Raw genomic sequence first — 15,343 nt, 5'->3', positions numbered from 1 at the left:
AACAATTTGCATTTAGAAGTGGAAGATCATGTACTACAAACTTAATATGCTTTTACTCTAGATTAATAGAAACAATACAAGAAAGAGATGGTTGGGCAGACTGTGCCTTTTTGGACTTAAAAAAGGCTTTTGACAAAGTACCACACAAAAAGCTACTAAGAAAAATTGAAACAATAGATGGAATACAAGGAAAATTATTGGAATGGATGAAAGACTTCTTGAACAGAAGAAAAATGAGAGTGGTACTTAGAGAAAAGAACTCAAATTGGGTAAATATGATAAGCAGAGTTCCCCAAGGCTCTGTACTGGCTCTGATAATGTACGCTGTTTATATAAATCACATGGATGAAGGCATCGAATGTTATATGAACTTCTTTGCAGATGATGCAAAACTATTGAAGAGAGTAAGTACAGAAGAAGATTGCAAATCTTTTCAAGAAGACCTGGACAGTCTGGAAATGGAGTATAAAGAATGAAGTGAATTTCAACATTAAGAAATGTAGTATAATGGAATTTGGAAAAAGCAAAAATAGAATATTGGGTCAATACAAAATTGATACAAAGAAAGTTACAAAAGTAAACTCAGAAAGAGACCTAGGACACCAGACAAACATGTAAACAAAATAGTTGGAGAAACTTACAATTTAATAAGATCAATGAAAGTAGTCTTTGACTACATGGATGAGGAAATGGTGAGGAGGATACTAGTTACAATGGTAAGACCTAAATTAGAATATGCAGTGTCACTATGGACACCTATTGAAAAAAAAAAAAAAAAATTAGAGCAATGACAAAGATGGCACCAACATTTAGTAAGTTGACATATGAACAAATATTACACAAACTAAACTTATCAACTCTGGAACAAAGAAGAGAAAGAGGTGATTTGATAACCATCTACATATTTATGAAAAGGATGGAAATCCTTGATAGGGATGACCTACACTTAAATGGAAGAAATACAAGAGGACACGAGAAGAAACTTAAGACAGTTACAGAAGAGATCTAAAAAAAACAAAAAAAAAAAAAAACAGCTTTCCACACAGAGTAATAAATATATGGAACAAATTGAAAGAGAAAACCGTGAGTGCTAAAACTATACATGATTTTAAGAAAGAACCGGATGTGGAAGGATACAACTGCAGGTCATTATGAGCATAGCTCTTCTCCCACAAAATACAACTTGGTAAATACCTAAAGCTATCCACTTCCTCCAGCCTCTCTTCTTTTAGACTTACTTCCAACTCACTGCCATCCCCTCCCTTTACACATCTTATCACCTTACTTTTATCCACATTTATCTTCAAATTTCTCCTACTGCATGCCTTTCCAAATTCTGTCACTAACTCCTTTTAATCCACCCTCTGACCCTGTAACACAGTGTCATCAGCAAACAAAAACTGGCTCACAGCCCACTTTTCTCCATTTTCTTTAACCATCTCCCATCCCCTGCCCATTACCATCACATTCACCTCCTGCACCACTCCATCCATGTACACATTGAACACCCATGGCAACATGACACATCCCCTACACAGCCCCGCCTTTAACTCAAACAACTCACTCTCTTCATTTCTAATTCTAACACAGGCTTTATTACTCTAGTAAAAAATCTTGATTGCCCTGAATAGCTTTCCCCCAATCCTATATATATGCAAAACTTCCCCCAGTGCCTTACTGTCTTCCAAATCTAAAGGCCCAAAAAGCATCCTTACCTTTTGCTAAAGCTTTCTCATATATCTGCCTTACTGCAAAAATCTGATCCATGCAACCCCTACCTTTCCCAAGCCCACATTGTTCCTCACCAATTATTCCCTCTGTTCCTTTCCTCATCCTCTCAAAACCCTCCCATAAGCCTTCCCAACTAGACTCCACAAACTGATCCCTATGAAACTACTGCACTCATATTCATCCCACTTTCCCTTGTAAAGTAGAACTATACAGGCACTCCTTCAGTCCTCCAGCACTCTACACTCCTTTAGACACACATTAAACAACCTCACTAGCTAGTCCACTATTATCATACCTCCCTTCTTCAGACAGCATGACACCCATGTAACCCAGGTGCCTTAATTGCTCTCATAATTTTTAAAACTACTAGCACCACATCTTCTCTTATTTCTCCTCCATTCTCCTCTCCCATCACTATAATTTTTTCAGCACCTTCCACTGCTACCACCAATTCCTACCTATCCTCCTCCACATTTAACAGCTCTCTAAAGCACTGCCCATCTTCCCCTCACTGCCTCCTCTTTTGTTAACATCTCCATCTGTGCCTTTTACCTTTTGTTTTCTACTTGACTTGAATCCTCTTACTCTCTGAACTTCCTTCCAAAACATATTTTTACCGCTTTCAAATTTTCTGTCATACTCCTCCCCATTATACATTTGCCCTCCTTTTGCTTCCTTTATCTTACATTTTTTTTTCTTTGTACCTCTCATATGTCTCTCTCATCCTACTTTGCAACCAGTCCCTGAATGCTCACTTCTTCTTTTCTAGAACCTTCTTCACTTCATCGTCCCACCACTCAGTACCCTTCCTTCTATTCCCTTTCATCTTCCTTGTTCCACATACCACTATGCACACCTTGTCACTCCCTCCTTGAAACACCCCTATTCCTCTTCCACTCTTACCTTTACTCTATCCTTCACCACCTCCCATATTCTCTCAGCTTCTTGTTTTCCTGTTCCTTTTCTTTCTCATTTACTCTAGGCATCTCCCTACCTTCTGCCCTTTTCTTTTTTCCATCTATCCTCCACTCCCAACTTACCTTCCACCAAAAATGACCTGACATTCCTTCAATATCTCCACTAAGAACATGGTTATTCAAAACTCCTGGATACCACTACATAATTTATTAATGTCTTATCAACTACCCTTCCATCCACCACCCTTTCCCATATTTGTTTATGTTTGACCTTTTCCTTAACCCCTTGAATACAATGATGCCTACATAGATGTCATTAGGCATGAGTGAGTATATGAGGATTCCAGCATCAGTTTCCTGGTTATATTTATTTTGTGGTTGCAACCGAGTGACCCTCTTATTCTGTGAACAAGCTTGATAACTTTTAGAGCGACTGGAGGAAGTGGATAGTTTTAGATACTTGGGTGCAAATGTGGCAGGAAAAGGCGGAGTGGAGGTAGAATGTAGATTGAAAGAAGCGAGTAAATGCTTTGGTGGATTAAAAAGTGTAACGAGGAATAGACATTTGGGAATGGATGCTAAGAGGAGACTGTATGAAGGCATGATTGTGCCAACAGCACTGTATGAGGCAGAAACATGGAACATAAGAGAGGAAGAGAGAAGGAGTTTGAATGTGTTTGAGATGAGGTGTCTGAGAAGTATGATGGGGGTTACTAGGCTAGATAGAGTGAGAAATGAGGAGGTGAGGAGGAGAACGGGGGTGGAAAGGGAGTTGGGAGATAGGGTTGATGAAAGAGTATTAGGATGATTTGGACACATGGAAAGAATGAGTGAAGAAAGACTAGTAAAAGAGGTATGGAAGGCAGATGTGGAGGGAGTGAACATGAGGGGACGTCCTAGGATGAGGTGGATGGATGGGGTGAAGGGGGCTTTGGGGAAGAGGGGAATGTCTGTTGAGGAAGGATGGAAGAGGACAGAAGACAGGGGTGAATGGAGAATGGTTGTCTATGGATGATGTTGTGATGCATGAGGTGGAATGGGAGGGGGGATGGGTAGTATGTGTGAGCAAAATTTGACGCAGCCCGAAGGGATTTCTCCCTGTCTTCTCCTTTTATGCATGGGGGGACGGAGAGGGGGGGTCGCCGATTTAATGAAGCGGCCTTGCTGTGGATGTGCTGTGTCTTGCGACACTGCTTCTGACCCAGGGCAGTGGACAAGGTGCAGGGATGACCTGTCATCCAGGAGTTGCTAAGATGAGAGGGAGGGTGGAGGTGTGTGGAATGTATTCAGGGATGGAATGGGTGGGAATGATTTTATGCCTTTTCCTTTTTGGCTACCTCCATTGTAAGGGGGAAAAAGTCTTGGTATATGTATGTACAAACATTCCGTGTGAAAGAGAACAAGTCTAACAGCTGTAACTTTATATTTTATAATGTGTGTATTATGATGTATCATTGTATGTCAGGCAGCTAATATGCATTCAAATATTTGACTCATATTGTATTAGCTATCATCAACTCTCCAAACACATCTCCTTCATCAACTCTCCACTATGAATTTTACCTGGCACTCCAAACTTCCAAACCACTCTGTCTATTGGTTCATCCCTACTGTAGCAATGAGATTTCCCAATATCACTACAATGACATTCCTCCCAAAACTCTCTAAGCACTCATTTAAATCTATCCAAAAAGCCTCCCTTTCCTCTACACTCTTCTTGCTACCAGGTCCATACGTGCTTACAAAGACCAACATCCCCCTTCCCAGCTTCATCTTCATCCATATCAACCTTGAAGAAATCTTCTACTCCACCACACATTTACCTATCTCCTCACTTAATAGTAGAGCCAACCCTTCCCTCCCTTGTCCTCTCCTCACTCCAGCCACCCTCCCCACTACACTCCAAAACTCAAAATCTCCCCTCCCTTTCAACTTAGTTTCACTTTATGCCTACACATTACAAAGGATTACAAAGGCGGAGCATACCGACAGGAGACCTTTTGATCCATATCTAGGTCGGATGCGAAAAAAAAAATCATATTAATAATAAAATATTAAATAAAAACTATAATAATGTAAATAACAAATAAAATACATAAATAAATGCATAGGTATAGTTAAATAATAAACAAACAGGTAAATAGTAAATAATAATAAATTGACATATAACTAATAATAAATGAATATCAGACAGACAAAAGATAACAAAACAAAAACAAATAATATAAGATAAATTATAATCATTACAGCATCTTACTTAAGTATTTATCTAAATGATTCTTAAAGCTTCGAACTGAACTACTTTGCACTACCTGTGCAGGAAGTTTATTCCATTCATTAACTACACGGTTGGCAAAGTTGTTTCTACCCACTTCCAAATTTAATCTATTTCCGGACAGTTTGAGACCATTGTTTCTTGTCTGATTCTCATTCAATGTGAAAATTTTGTCACTTTTGATGTCAATTCCCTTTAAAATCTTAAAGACCTATATCAAGTCACCTCTGAGTCTACGCTTTTTTAGGGAAAACAGATTCATGTGTTTTAGTCAATTTTCGTATGATATATTTTTGATATTTGGAATCAGTTTTGTGGCTTGCCGTTGTACTTTTTCCAGTCTGTCAATGTCTTTAATGAGATTCGGTGACCATACGGAAACAGCATATTCCAAATGTGGACGAATTAACGATTTATATAGCTTGTTAATGAGTGATGGACTTTTGAAATCAAAAGATGGCGCAATCAGTCCCAGAATCTTATTTGCTTTCTCAGAGGCTGATATACACTGCATGGATGATTTGAGGTCATTACTGATAATTACGCTGAGATCTTTTTCACTATCCACTTTTGTTAACAAATTTCCAAATAACTTGTAATCGTACTTACTGTTATTTTTACCTATGTGCATTACCTTGCATTTACTTGTGTTAAATTTCATTAGCCACTTTTCAGAAGCCACATCTATCTTCCTTTTCACAACCATAATGTCTATCTCTTTCCTTCTACTCACTCAAACCTTAGGGAAAACTCTTCCCAGACCCTCTTATACCTTGACTTCTCATAGTAATGTATCCCTTATGGTTACAGAGAGCAGAATGCCTGGACCTATTGCTCCATCTTGTTTTAGCTGCCTTTTACGACCCTAGTGGGAAAACTGGCTCTATTCTTTCATCCCTGTGCCACTGGGGACAGAGGTGAAAATGGAAATACATATTCAAAGAAGTGGGGATGAAATAAATAAAATAATAATACATACATACATATACCAAAGTCTTTTTCCCCCTTACAAGGGAGGTAACCAAAAAACAAAGGCATAAAATCCACTTCCACCCATTCAATCCTCACATACTCTACCCCCCTCCCTCCCTCTTTTCTTGGCCCCTCCAGGATGATGGGTCATCCCTGCATCTCGTCCACTACCCTGGGTCAGAAGCAGTGTTGCAAGACACAGCACATCCACAGGAAGGTCGCTTCATTAAATTGGCAACCCTCCTTTTCTGTTCCCTCATGCAGAAATGAAGAAGATGGGGAGAAATCTCTTTGGGCTGTATCAATTTATTTTTCATACATCCTCCCTCACCCCCATCCCCCACCCACTCCCCCTTATGCATCACAGCATCATCCATACACAACCATTCTCCATTCACCCCTATCTTCTCTCCTCTCCCGTCCTTCCTCAATAGACATTCCCCTCTTTCCCAATGGCCCTTTTACCTCATCCACCCATCCATCTCATCATTGGTCGCCCCCTCATGTTCAATCCTTCAACCTCTGCCTTCCACACCTCTTTTACTAATCTTTCTTCACTCATTCTTTCCATATGTCCAAACCTTCCCAATACTCTTTCATCAACCCTATCTCCCAACTCCTTTTCCACCCCCATTCTTCTCCTCAACTCCTCATTTCTCATTTTATCATACTTCTCAGGCACCTCATCTCAAACACATTAAAACTCCTCCTCTCTTATGTTCCACGTTTCTGCCCCATACAGTGCTGTCAGCACAATCACTACTTCATACAATCTCCTCATAGCATCCATTTCCAAATGTCTATTTCTCATTACACTTTTTAATCCTCCAAGACATTTACTTGCTTCTCTCAATCTACATACATATACCAAAGGCTCTTTCCTCCTAACAAGGGAGGTAGCCAAAAAACAAAGACATAAAATCCACTCTCATCTATTCCATCCTCACATACTCCACTCCCATTCACCCTACTTCCTCCCTCTTATCTTGGCTCCTCCAGGATGACGGGTCATCCCTGTATCTCACCCACTGCCCTGGGTCAGAGGCAATATTGCAAGACACAGCACATCCACAGCAAGGCCTCTTCATTAAATTAGCGATCCTCCCTCTCCGTCCCATCATGCAGAATAAGAGGAGACGGGCTGGGTCAATTTATTTTTTCACACATATTCCCTCACTCCCTTTCATGCATCACTTCATCATCCATACACAAACATTCTCTATTTACCCCCATCTTCTGTCTTCTCCCATCCTTCCTCAATAGACATTCCCCTCTTTCCCAATACCCCTTTTACCCCAACCATCCATCTCATCCTTGATTGCCCCCTCATGTTCACTCCTTCCACACCTCTTTTACTAATCTTTTTTCATTTATTCTTTCCATGTGTCCAAACCATCCCAATACTCTTTCATCAACCCTATCTCTGAACTCCTTTTCCACCCCAGTTCTCCTCCTCACCTCCTCGTTTCTCACTCTATCCAGCCTAATAACCCCTTTCATACTTATTAAGCACCTTATCTCAAACATATTCAAACTCCTCTTCTCTTATGTTCCAAGTTTCTGCCCCAATAATAATACATACATACATACATATACCAAAGGCTTTTTTTCCCCCTTACAAGGGAGGTAGCCTAAAAGAAAAAGGCATAAAAACCATTCCCACCCACTCCATCCCTAATACACTCCACTCCCCTCCACCCTCCCTCTTATCTTGGCACCTCCTGGATGACGGGTCATCCCTGCATCTTGTCCACTGCCCAGGGTCAGAGGCAGTGTCACAAGATACAGCACATCCACAGCAAGGCTGCTTCATTAAATTGGCGACCCCCCCTCTCTGTCCCCTCATGCAGAAAAGGAGAAGACAGGGAGAAATCTCTTAGGGCTGCGTCAAATTTTTCTTACACATACTACCTCACCCTCCATCCCCCCACCCATTCCACCTCATGCATCACAACATCATCCATACACAACCATTCTCCATTCACCCCTGTCTTCTATCTTCTCCCATCCTTCCTCAACATACATTCAAATAATAATAATACTGATAATACTATCTTTGGTTTAAGATCTGTAATTTAACTTTGCTCTTACTTTTTCTGAAGTGTTGTCATGATCTTACGGTTGATCATATGAGGCATGTGGGCTGGCACCCGTCTGGCTTGGTAACCAAATTCTAGGTTGTAGAGACGGTTGACATGCAGTAAAGATTCTCCAAACATGTCCAGTAAACGTCGTTGTCCATAATGTGGAACTGCATAATCCTCCTTGCTCAAAGACTGTAAATCTTCCTGTTTCTTTAAACTATCACTACCTTCCATGCTATAGTCACTGATATAATTTCCATATGAATAGTCCTCCAATTTTGATTTTTCAAGTTTTACCTCCAGAAGATTTCGGGAGTGCAAAAGGCTTATGTTACCAATATGTTCAGAACCATTTGTACGAACCGGTATCCAAGATTCATTATCATAAAACACAAGTTTTTTCTGAGGCTCATTTTTCAAGACCTTTTGAACAAGCTCTGACCTTTTCCTTTTAAATCCTTTCAGAGTTAAAATTTTTGCCAAAAACTGAGATTCTAAATCTCTTGCTTTCTCTAACACATCACTTGGCATTCCTGAGAGATAGAAATTAACATGATGATATTCTTCTGTACTTTCAGGTCTCTGTGGAACCCCTTCTTCTTTTATCACCTTTGGATTCACTTGAGCAAAAGTAAAGTTCTCTCCTACTAAATCCATATTTGTTACGTTACTAATCTTTTCCACTTGATGGGTATCAAAGTTGATGATCAACTTATATTTCTGTGGAGATAAAATAAAAAATCATAAGGTACCAAAACAACAATCAAGAAGAGGCAATTACAAAAACTATTCATATATTTTTTTAATAATCACAATCAACTTGTAAATATCACTTATTAGTTACTATTAGTGTAACTATACCAGTTATATGTTAGAGAAGAGGCAACATCTGTGTAACAAGACCATATACAAAAATTAAATTTGGGGATTGGAGGCAGCTGCAGAGCAGGTAGCAGGGGATTTCTTGTGGCTGTTTGGTGGTGGTGGTGGGGAGGTAGTCTTATGACATAAATACTGCCACACCAAGACCAACACCCAAATACCTATATCACTCCCAAATACTTTCTTCTCTTCTTCCACAACCACCAGACATCAACCTCCAGAAGCATACCTATAATCATATCTCTCACTGCTCCATCAACAAAATGAAAGACAATATACTGCTGTATCCCAGACCCTGATAGCCATCCCTTTTAATCCTCTCCCTCAAAAGGACAAAGTCCACCTGGCCAGACTGGTGCAGCCACCATTCAGCTCTTCTAAGCTACCAGGAAAGGCTGGATGACTGCATCACAAATAACTGTCCAGGATGCAACACTTCACCCCATAATATACAACACTTTATAGAAGACTGCTTTGTACAGTCATGGACGCCAGCAACAAAATACACTCTATAAGGGATTTCTGGAAAAACCCTGTTCCAATTGTGGCATTCCTCAAAGAGATGGGACTGCTTGGCCAAGACAGTCTAGGGGATAATAAAACAACAACAACAACAATTGAATTTTGGCTCTATATATGCACACATGAAGAGATGATAACGGAAGAGGCAACAGTAAGAGGAAGATGGGCAGGTTATTTTAAGGAGTTGCTAAATATGAAGGAAGATAGGGAGGGAAAGGTGACTGCAGTGGGAGGCACCAAGAAAATGACAGTGATGAATGAGGAAAATGGGGGAAAAATAAGAAAAGATGGGGTGAAAGCAGTTACTAAAATGATGAGAGCAGGCAAGGCACCTGCTTTTGATGGGTGTCATGTGGAGTGTCTAAAAAAGGGAGGTACAATGATAGTATACTGGCTGGTGAAATTGTTTAATGTTTGTCTACAAGAGGGTAAAGTGCTGGAGGACTGGAGGAGTACCTGTATAGTGTTGAGGATGACAAACTTTCATCACTTGTATCAGTGTTCAGTTATAAAAAGAAATGTGTTCGTATTTTGTTTATGGAGTTTGTAATTATTTTGTTATGGTGTAGAAAATATTATGTACATTTTGGATGTGTAACTGTATGCATCATAGACTTCATTTTTTTTTTTTTGGTTAATACCCAATAAGGTATTGCATGAGGTGGATTGGACGGGGGAATGGGGGTGAGGTAGTGTGTGTGAGCAAAAATTTTTGACGCAGCCCGAAGGGATTTCTCCCCGTCCTCTCCTTTATATGGGGGGACGGAGAGGGGGGGGTCGCCGATTTAATGAAGCGGCCTTGCTGTGGATGTGCTGTGTCCTGCGACACTGCTTCTGACCCAGGGCAGTGGACAGGGTGCAGGGATGACCCGTCATCTAGGAGGTGCTAAGATGGGAGGGAGGGTGGAGGGGTCTGGAGTGTTTTCGGGGATGAAATGGGTGGGAATGTTTTTGTGCCGTGTCCTTTTTGGCTACCCCCCTGGTAAAGGGGAAAAAAGCCTTGGTATATGTATATGTATGTATGTAATACCCAATAATGCCGTGTGTGGCGCTGTTCATTCGGAGACTGAGAAATATACAAACATCATCCAGCAGCCGGTTGTGTTCATCACCCCCTCTATTGTATGCCTGTATTACCCCATCAGGATGACTTCAGCCGCAACATATAGTTCTGCTTTACAAGGGAAAAGGGGGCAAATGTGAGTGCAGTAGTTTCAGAGGGATCAGTTTGTTGAGTGTAGTTGGGAAGGCTTATGGGAGGGTTTTGATTGAGAGGATTAGGAAAGGAACATAAGGAATAATTAGTGAGGAACAGTGTGGGTTTAGGAAAGATAGAGATTGCATGGATCAGATTTATGTGGTAAGGCAGATATGTAAGAAAGGTTTAGCAAAGGGTAAGGATGCTTTTTGGGTCTTTATGGATTTGGAAAAGGTTTATGACAGGGTAGACAGGAAGGCACTGTGGGAGGTTTTGCATATATATGGGATAGGAGGAAAGCTTACAAGAGTAGTTAAGAGTTTTTATGAGAGTAGTAGAGCCTGTGTTAGAATTAGAAACGGAGAGAGTTGTTTGAGGTGAAGGTGGGCTTTGCCAGGGATGTGGCATGTTGCCTTGGTTGTTCATTGTGTATATGGATGGGGTGGTGCAAGAGGTAAATGCAAGGGTGATGGTTCAGGGATTGGAGATGGTTAAAGAAAATGGAGAAAAATGGGAGATAAACCAATTATTTGATGACACTGCTTGTAGGAAGATTAGAGGAGGGATTAAGGAAGTTAGTGACGGAGTTTGGGAAGGTGTACAAAAGGGGGAAGTTAAAAGTAAATATGGGTAAATGTAAGGTGATGAGATGTACAAGGTGAGAAGATGGCAACAAATTGGGAGCATTAAGGGAGAGAGGCTAGAGGAAGTGGATAGCTTTAGATACCTGGGGGCACATGTGGAGGGAAAGGGAAGAATGGAGGTGGAGGTAGAATGTTGACTGGGACAAGCAAGTAAACACCTTAGGGGATTAAAAAGTGTAATGAGAAATAGACATTTGAGAATGGATGCTAAGAGGAGATTGTATGAAGGGGTGACTGTGCTGACAACACTGTATGGGGCAGAAACATGGAACAAAAGAAGGGAAAAATTTAAATGCATGTGAGATGAAATGTCTCAGAAGTATTGTAGGGGGTTACTAGATTGGACAGGGTGAGGAATGAGGTGGTGAGGAGAGTGGGGGTGGAAAAAGAGTTGGGGGATTGGATGGATGAAAGTGTATTGGGATGGTTTGGACACGAGGAAAGAATGAGTGTAGAGAGATTAGTGAAAGAAATGTGTAAGGCAGAGGTGGATGGAGTGAACAGGAGGGGGCAACTGAGGATGAAATGGATACATACATACATATACCAAGGCTTTTTCCCCCTTACAAGGGGGGTAGCCAAAAAGAAAAAGGCATAAAATCATTTCCACCCATTCCATCCCTGAATACACTCCACACCCCTCCACCCTCCCTCCCATCTTAGCACCTCCTGAATGACGGGTCATCTCTGCACCTTGTCCACTGCCCTGGGTCAGAAGCAGTGTCGCAAGACATAGCACATCCACAGCAAGGCCGCTTCATTAAATCGGCGACCCCCCTCTCCGTCCCCCCATTACATAAAATGAGAGGACGGGGAGAAATCCCTTCGGGCTGCGTCAAATTTTGCTCACACATACTACCTCACCCCCCATCCACCCGCCCATTTCACCTCATGCTATCCCAACATCATCCATATACAACCGTTCTCCATTCACCCGTCTTCTGTCCTCTCCCGTCCTTCCTCAACAGACATTCCCCTCTTCCCCAAAGCCCCCTTCACCCCATCCATCCACCTCATCCTAGGACGCCCCCTCATGTTCACTCCCTCCACATCTGGCTTCCACACCTCTTTTACTAGTCTTTCTTCACTCATTCTTTCCATGTGTCCAAACCATCCTAATATTCTTTCATCAACCCTATCTCCCAGCTCCCTTTCCATCCCCGTTCTCCTCCTCACCTCATTTCTCACTCTATCTAGCATAGTAACCCCCATCATACTTCTCAGACACCTCATCTCAAACACATTCAAACTCCTTCTCTCTTCTTCTCTTATGTTCCATGTTTCTGCCCCATACAGTGCTGTTGGCACAATCACTCCTTCATACAGTCTCCTCTTAGCATCCATTCCCAAATGTCTATTCCTCATTACACTCTTTAATCCACCAAGGCATTTACTCGCCTCTCTGGATGGGCAGGGTAAAAGTGATGTTAAGAGAGAGGGGCATGTCTGTTGAGGAAAAGGGGAGAAAACACAAGACAGGGGTGAGTGGAGAATAGTTACATATGGATGATGCTATGATACATGGAAGGGACTGGGTAGGGGATGGGGGGTTAAGGAGTGGTTAAGTGTGAATAATATTTTGATGCAGCCCAAAGGGATTTCTTCCAATCTTCTTTTTTACTGCATGAGGGAATGGAGAGGGGGGGTTGCAGATCAAATGAAGCAGCCTTGCTGTGGATGTGCTATGTCTTGCTGCATTGCTTCTGACCCTGGGCAATGGGTGAGATGTAGGGAAGACCCATCATCCATGAGGAGCCAAGAAATGAGAGTGGGAGGGAGTTGTGGTGAATGGGAGTGCAGTGCATGGGGATGAAATGGATGAGAGTGGAATTATGCCTTTTGACTTTGGGTACCTCCCTTATAAGTTCTTTATTCTTCTCTCTGTAGCTCCAATGGAGACATTCCTAAAAAAAGCAAAGGCATAAAAGGGTCTGGGAGGAGTTTTGCAACCAGAACCCTAAAAAGTCTTTTAACCTCTTCACTCCGGGGCACATCGCATGTCTGGCAGCATTAGCTGCCTGACGTGCGATGTTGCGTCATAATAATCGCATTATAAAAAATAAAGTCAGTGCTCAATCATTCATTCTCTTTCACCCGTGAATTTTGATAACCATAGAAAATATGAAGAAGCCAATTTAGAGCGAATGGAGGTCACATAGGTATGACTACAATAAATATAATCAAGACGCCGACGTCGGCATCATCGCGTACCCACTTGCTCCTCATGACGCCTACGTAGGCGTCACCGTATGGAAGTGGTTAATGAGTGTGGATATGGTACAGATGAGAGTAAAAGAGAAGAGATAGGCAGTATATTTATGAGAAGAAAGATGAATGTATTGGCATTGAGTGAAAAGTTGAAAGGGAGGGGTGAGTTTGGGTTTGGGAGTGTAATTGGGAGGGTCTCAAGAGTGAAGAGAGGACAAGGGAGAGAAGGGGTAGCTATACTAGTAAGTGAACAGATAGTGGTGGAGTGGAAAGAGGTTTCTTCAAGGTTGAAACACAAAGGCAAAAGCCGACAAGACTGTGTGAATCAACACCGTGTGAGCTCGAAACCTTTATTGGCACGACGTTTCGCTTGTTACAGCTTTTTCAAGTACAGACATATGGCAAACACTCTGAGTACATATAGGCCAACGGGGAAGGAACTGGGAGAGGTTATCAGGGAGGGGTGGGTGGTAGGTGGAAGGGCAGAGGGGAGGGTGTGTGAGAAGGGGACGGGTGGGACTTGGAGGAGAAAAAGGAGGACGTTTCGGACAGTTTGTTGAAATGGACTAAGGGGGACATTTCATACATTTGTATAATGCGGGTAACAGATGGATGATAGGAGGGGCGATGTTGAACATGCCTCTGTTCTGCTCAATGGTTTTGAAGCTTTGAATGGCAGCCACTTCCAGGCATTTCCTCCTCACCCTGTCTGGTTCACTAAAAAGAAGCTCTGCGTTATCCCAATCCATCAGGTGGTCGTTGGTGTTCCGGTGGATAACACAGGCGTTGGTGGTGATGTTGTTCCGGGAATCATAGCGATGCTCCCGGATCCGGGTCTTCAGGTCACGGGAGGTCTCGCCGATATATACTCTATCACATCCAGCACAGGGTATGTGGTAGACACCAGCATTTTTCCCCCACATCTCGTCCTGGCTGTCACTCCTCCTGGAGAGCTCTTTGATAGTCCTGCTGGACTGGCCCACTACCTGAATGTTACAACGCCGAAGTGTCCGGGTGAGGGTGGTGGTGACGCTGCTGGCTGGAAGGATAAGCCTCCTAGCTGGATCTTTTGTTGGCTCCCGCCCTTCCATTATTTTGAGTGCCTTTTTCTTGCACAGGTGGATGATGCCCTCTGGATATTTTAATTTCTGAAAGACCTCCTTTATGTGCCTAAACTCGTCCTCTAAGAATTCAGGGCTACAAATTCTGAGAGCTCTGAGGTAGAAACCTATAACTACACTGTAAGAGGCCGGTAGTTGTACGAATGTAAATGAGCCTGCCTGCTCGCCTGTTGTTTTTAAAACATTGAGGTGACGCTATGTCTATGTAAACACACCGACGGTGGTGACTGTTTTATAATCGATGATGTAATCAAAACTCTGTAAGCGCAGGTTAGCTTCGTTTGACTAATGCTGAGGTAAACAATTTTGCTAGTGGCATTGGAATGGCTTTCCGGATTGGTGCAAGGTGGAGAAGGAGGAAAAAAACTATTGGTGCATGAATTCAAAGTCACGCCCATAAGGAGTGACATTTATTTGAAAAGTCACTGGAGATTGGATTAGAAAAATTAGTGACGTCAGACGAAGGTAGCTTAGCGTAGGATACGGGATCTCGTCGGAGAGAGGATCAAGAGACGATCTAGAGAGAGGATCAAGAGACAATCTAGAGAGACGATCTAGAGAGACGATCTAGGGAGAGACGATGTAGAGACGAGAGAAAGAGATCCCGAGTGTAACCAGTAGGTGAAATTACAGTGAAAGAAGAAAGAAAATTCACCACCCTTTTATTAACCCAAAGGACGAGAGGAATAGGCACGGGGCCTAGAAAATAGTGAGACTACTGCTTAAGAGGAACTTGAATATTTAGGGAAACTCACTTAACGAAGGCAAGGGGCCTTGAGACGAGTGATA

At 42.1% G+C, this 15,343-nt stretch overlaps 1 protein-coding gene across 2 annotated transcripts in view; it reads right to left on the bottom strand.

The window, feature by feature from the left end:
• The window catches only part of LOC143041527 (N-acetylglucosamine-1-phosphotransferase subunits alpha/beta-like), a 152,182-nt gene that overhangs the window by 34,253 nt on the left and 102,586 nt on the right, over positions 1 to 15,343 (bottom strand). For both annotated transcript variants that reach the window (XM_076213507.1, XM_076213508.1), the window contains exon 13: positions 7,987 to 8,699. In XM_076213507.1, coding sequence (XP_076069622.1) covers positions 7,987 to 8,699 — 713 coding nt within the window. The remainder of the gene's footprint in view (positions 1 to 7,986; positions 8,700 to 15,343) is intronic.

This window comes from Oratosquilla oratoria, chromosome 31, assembly GCF_046742065.1.
Source record: "Oratosquilla oratoria isolate Oo_2021 chromosome 31, ASM4674206v1, whole genome shotgun sequence".
Lineage (NCBI taxonomy): Eukaryota > Metazoa > Arthropoda > Malacostraca > Stomatopoda > Squillidae > Oratosquilla > Oratosquilla oratoria.
This window is presented reverse-complemented; position numbering and strand designations above follow the sequence as displayed.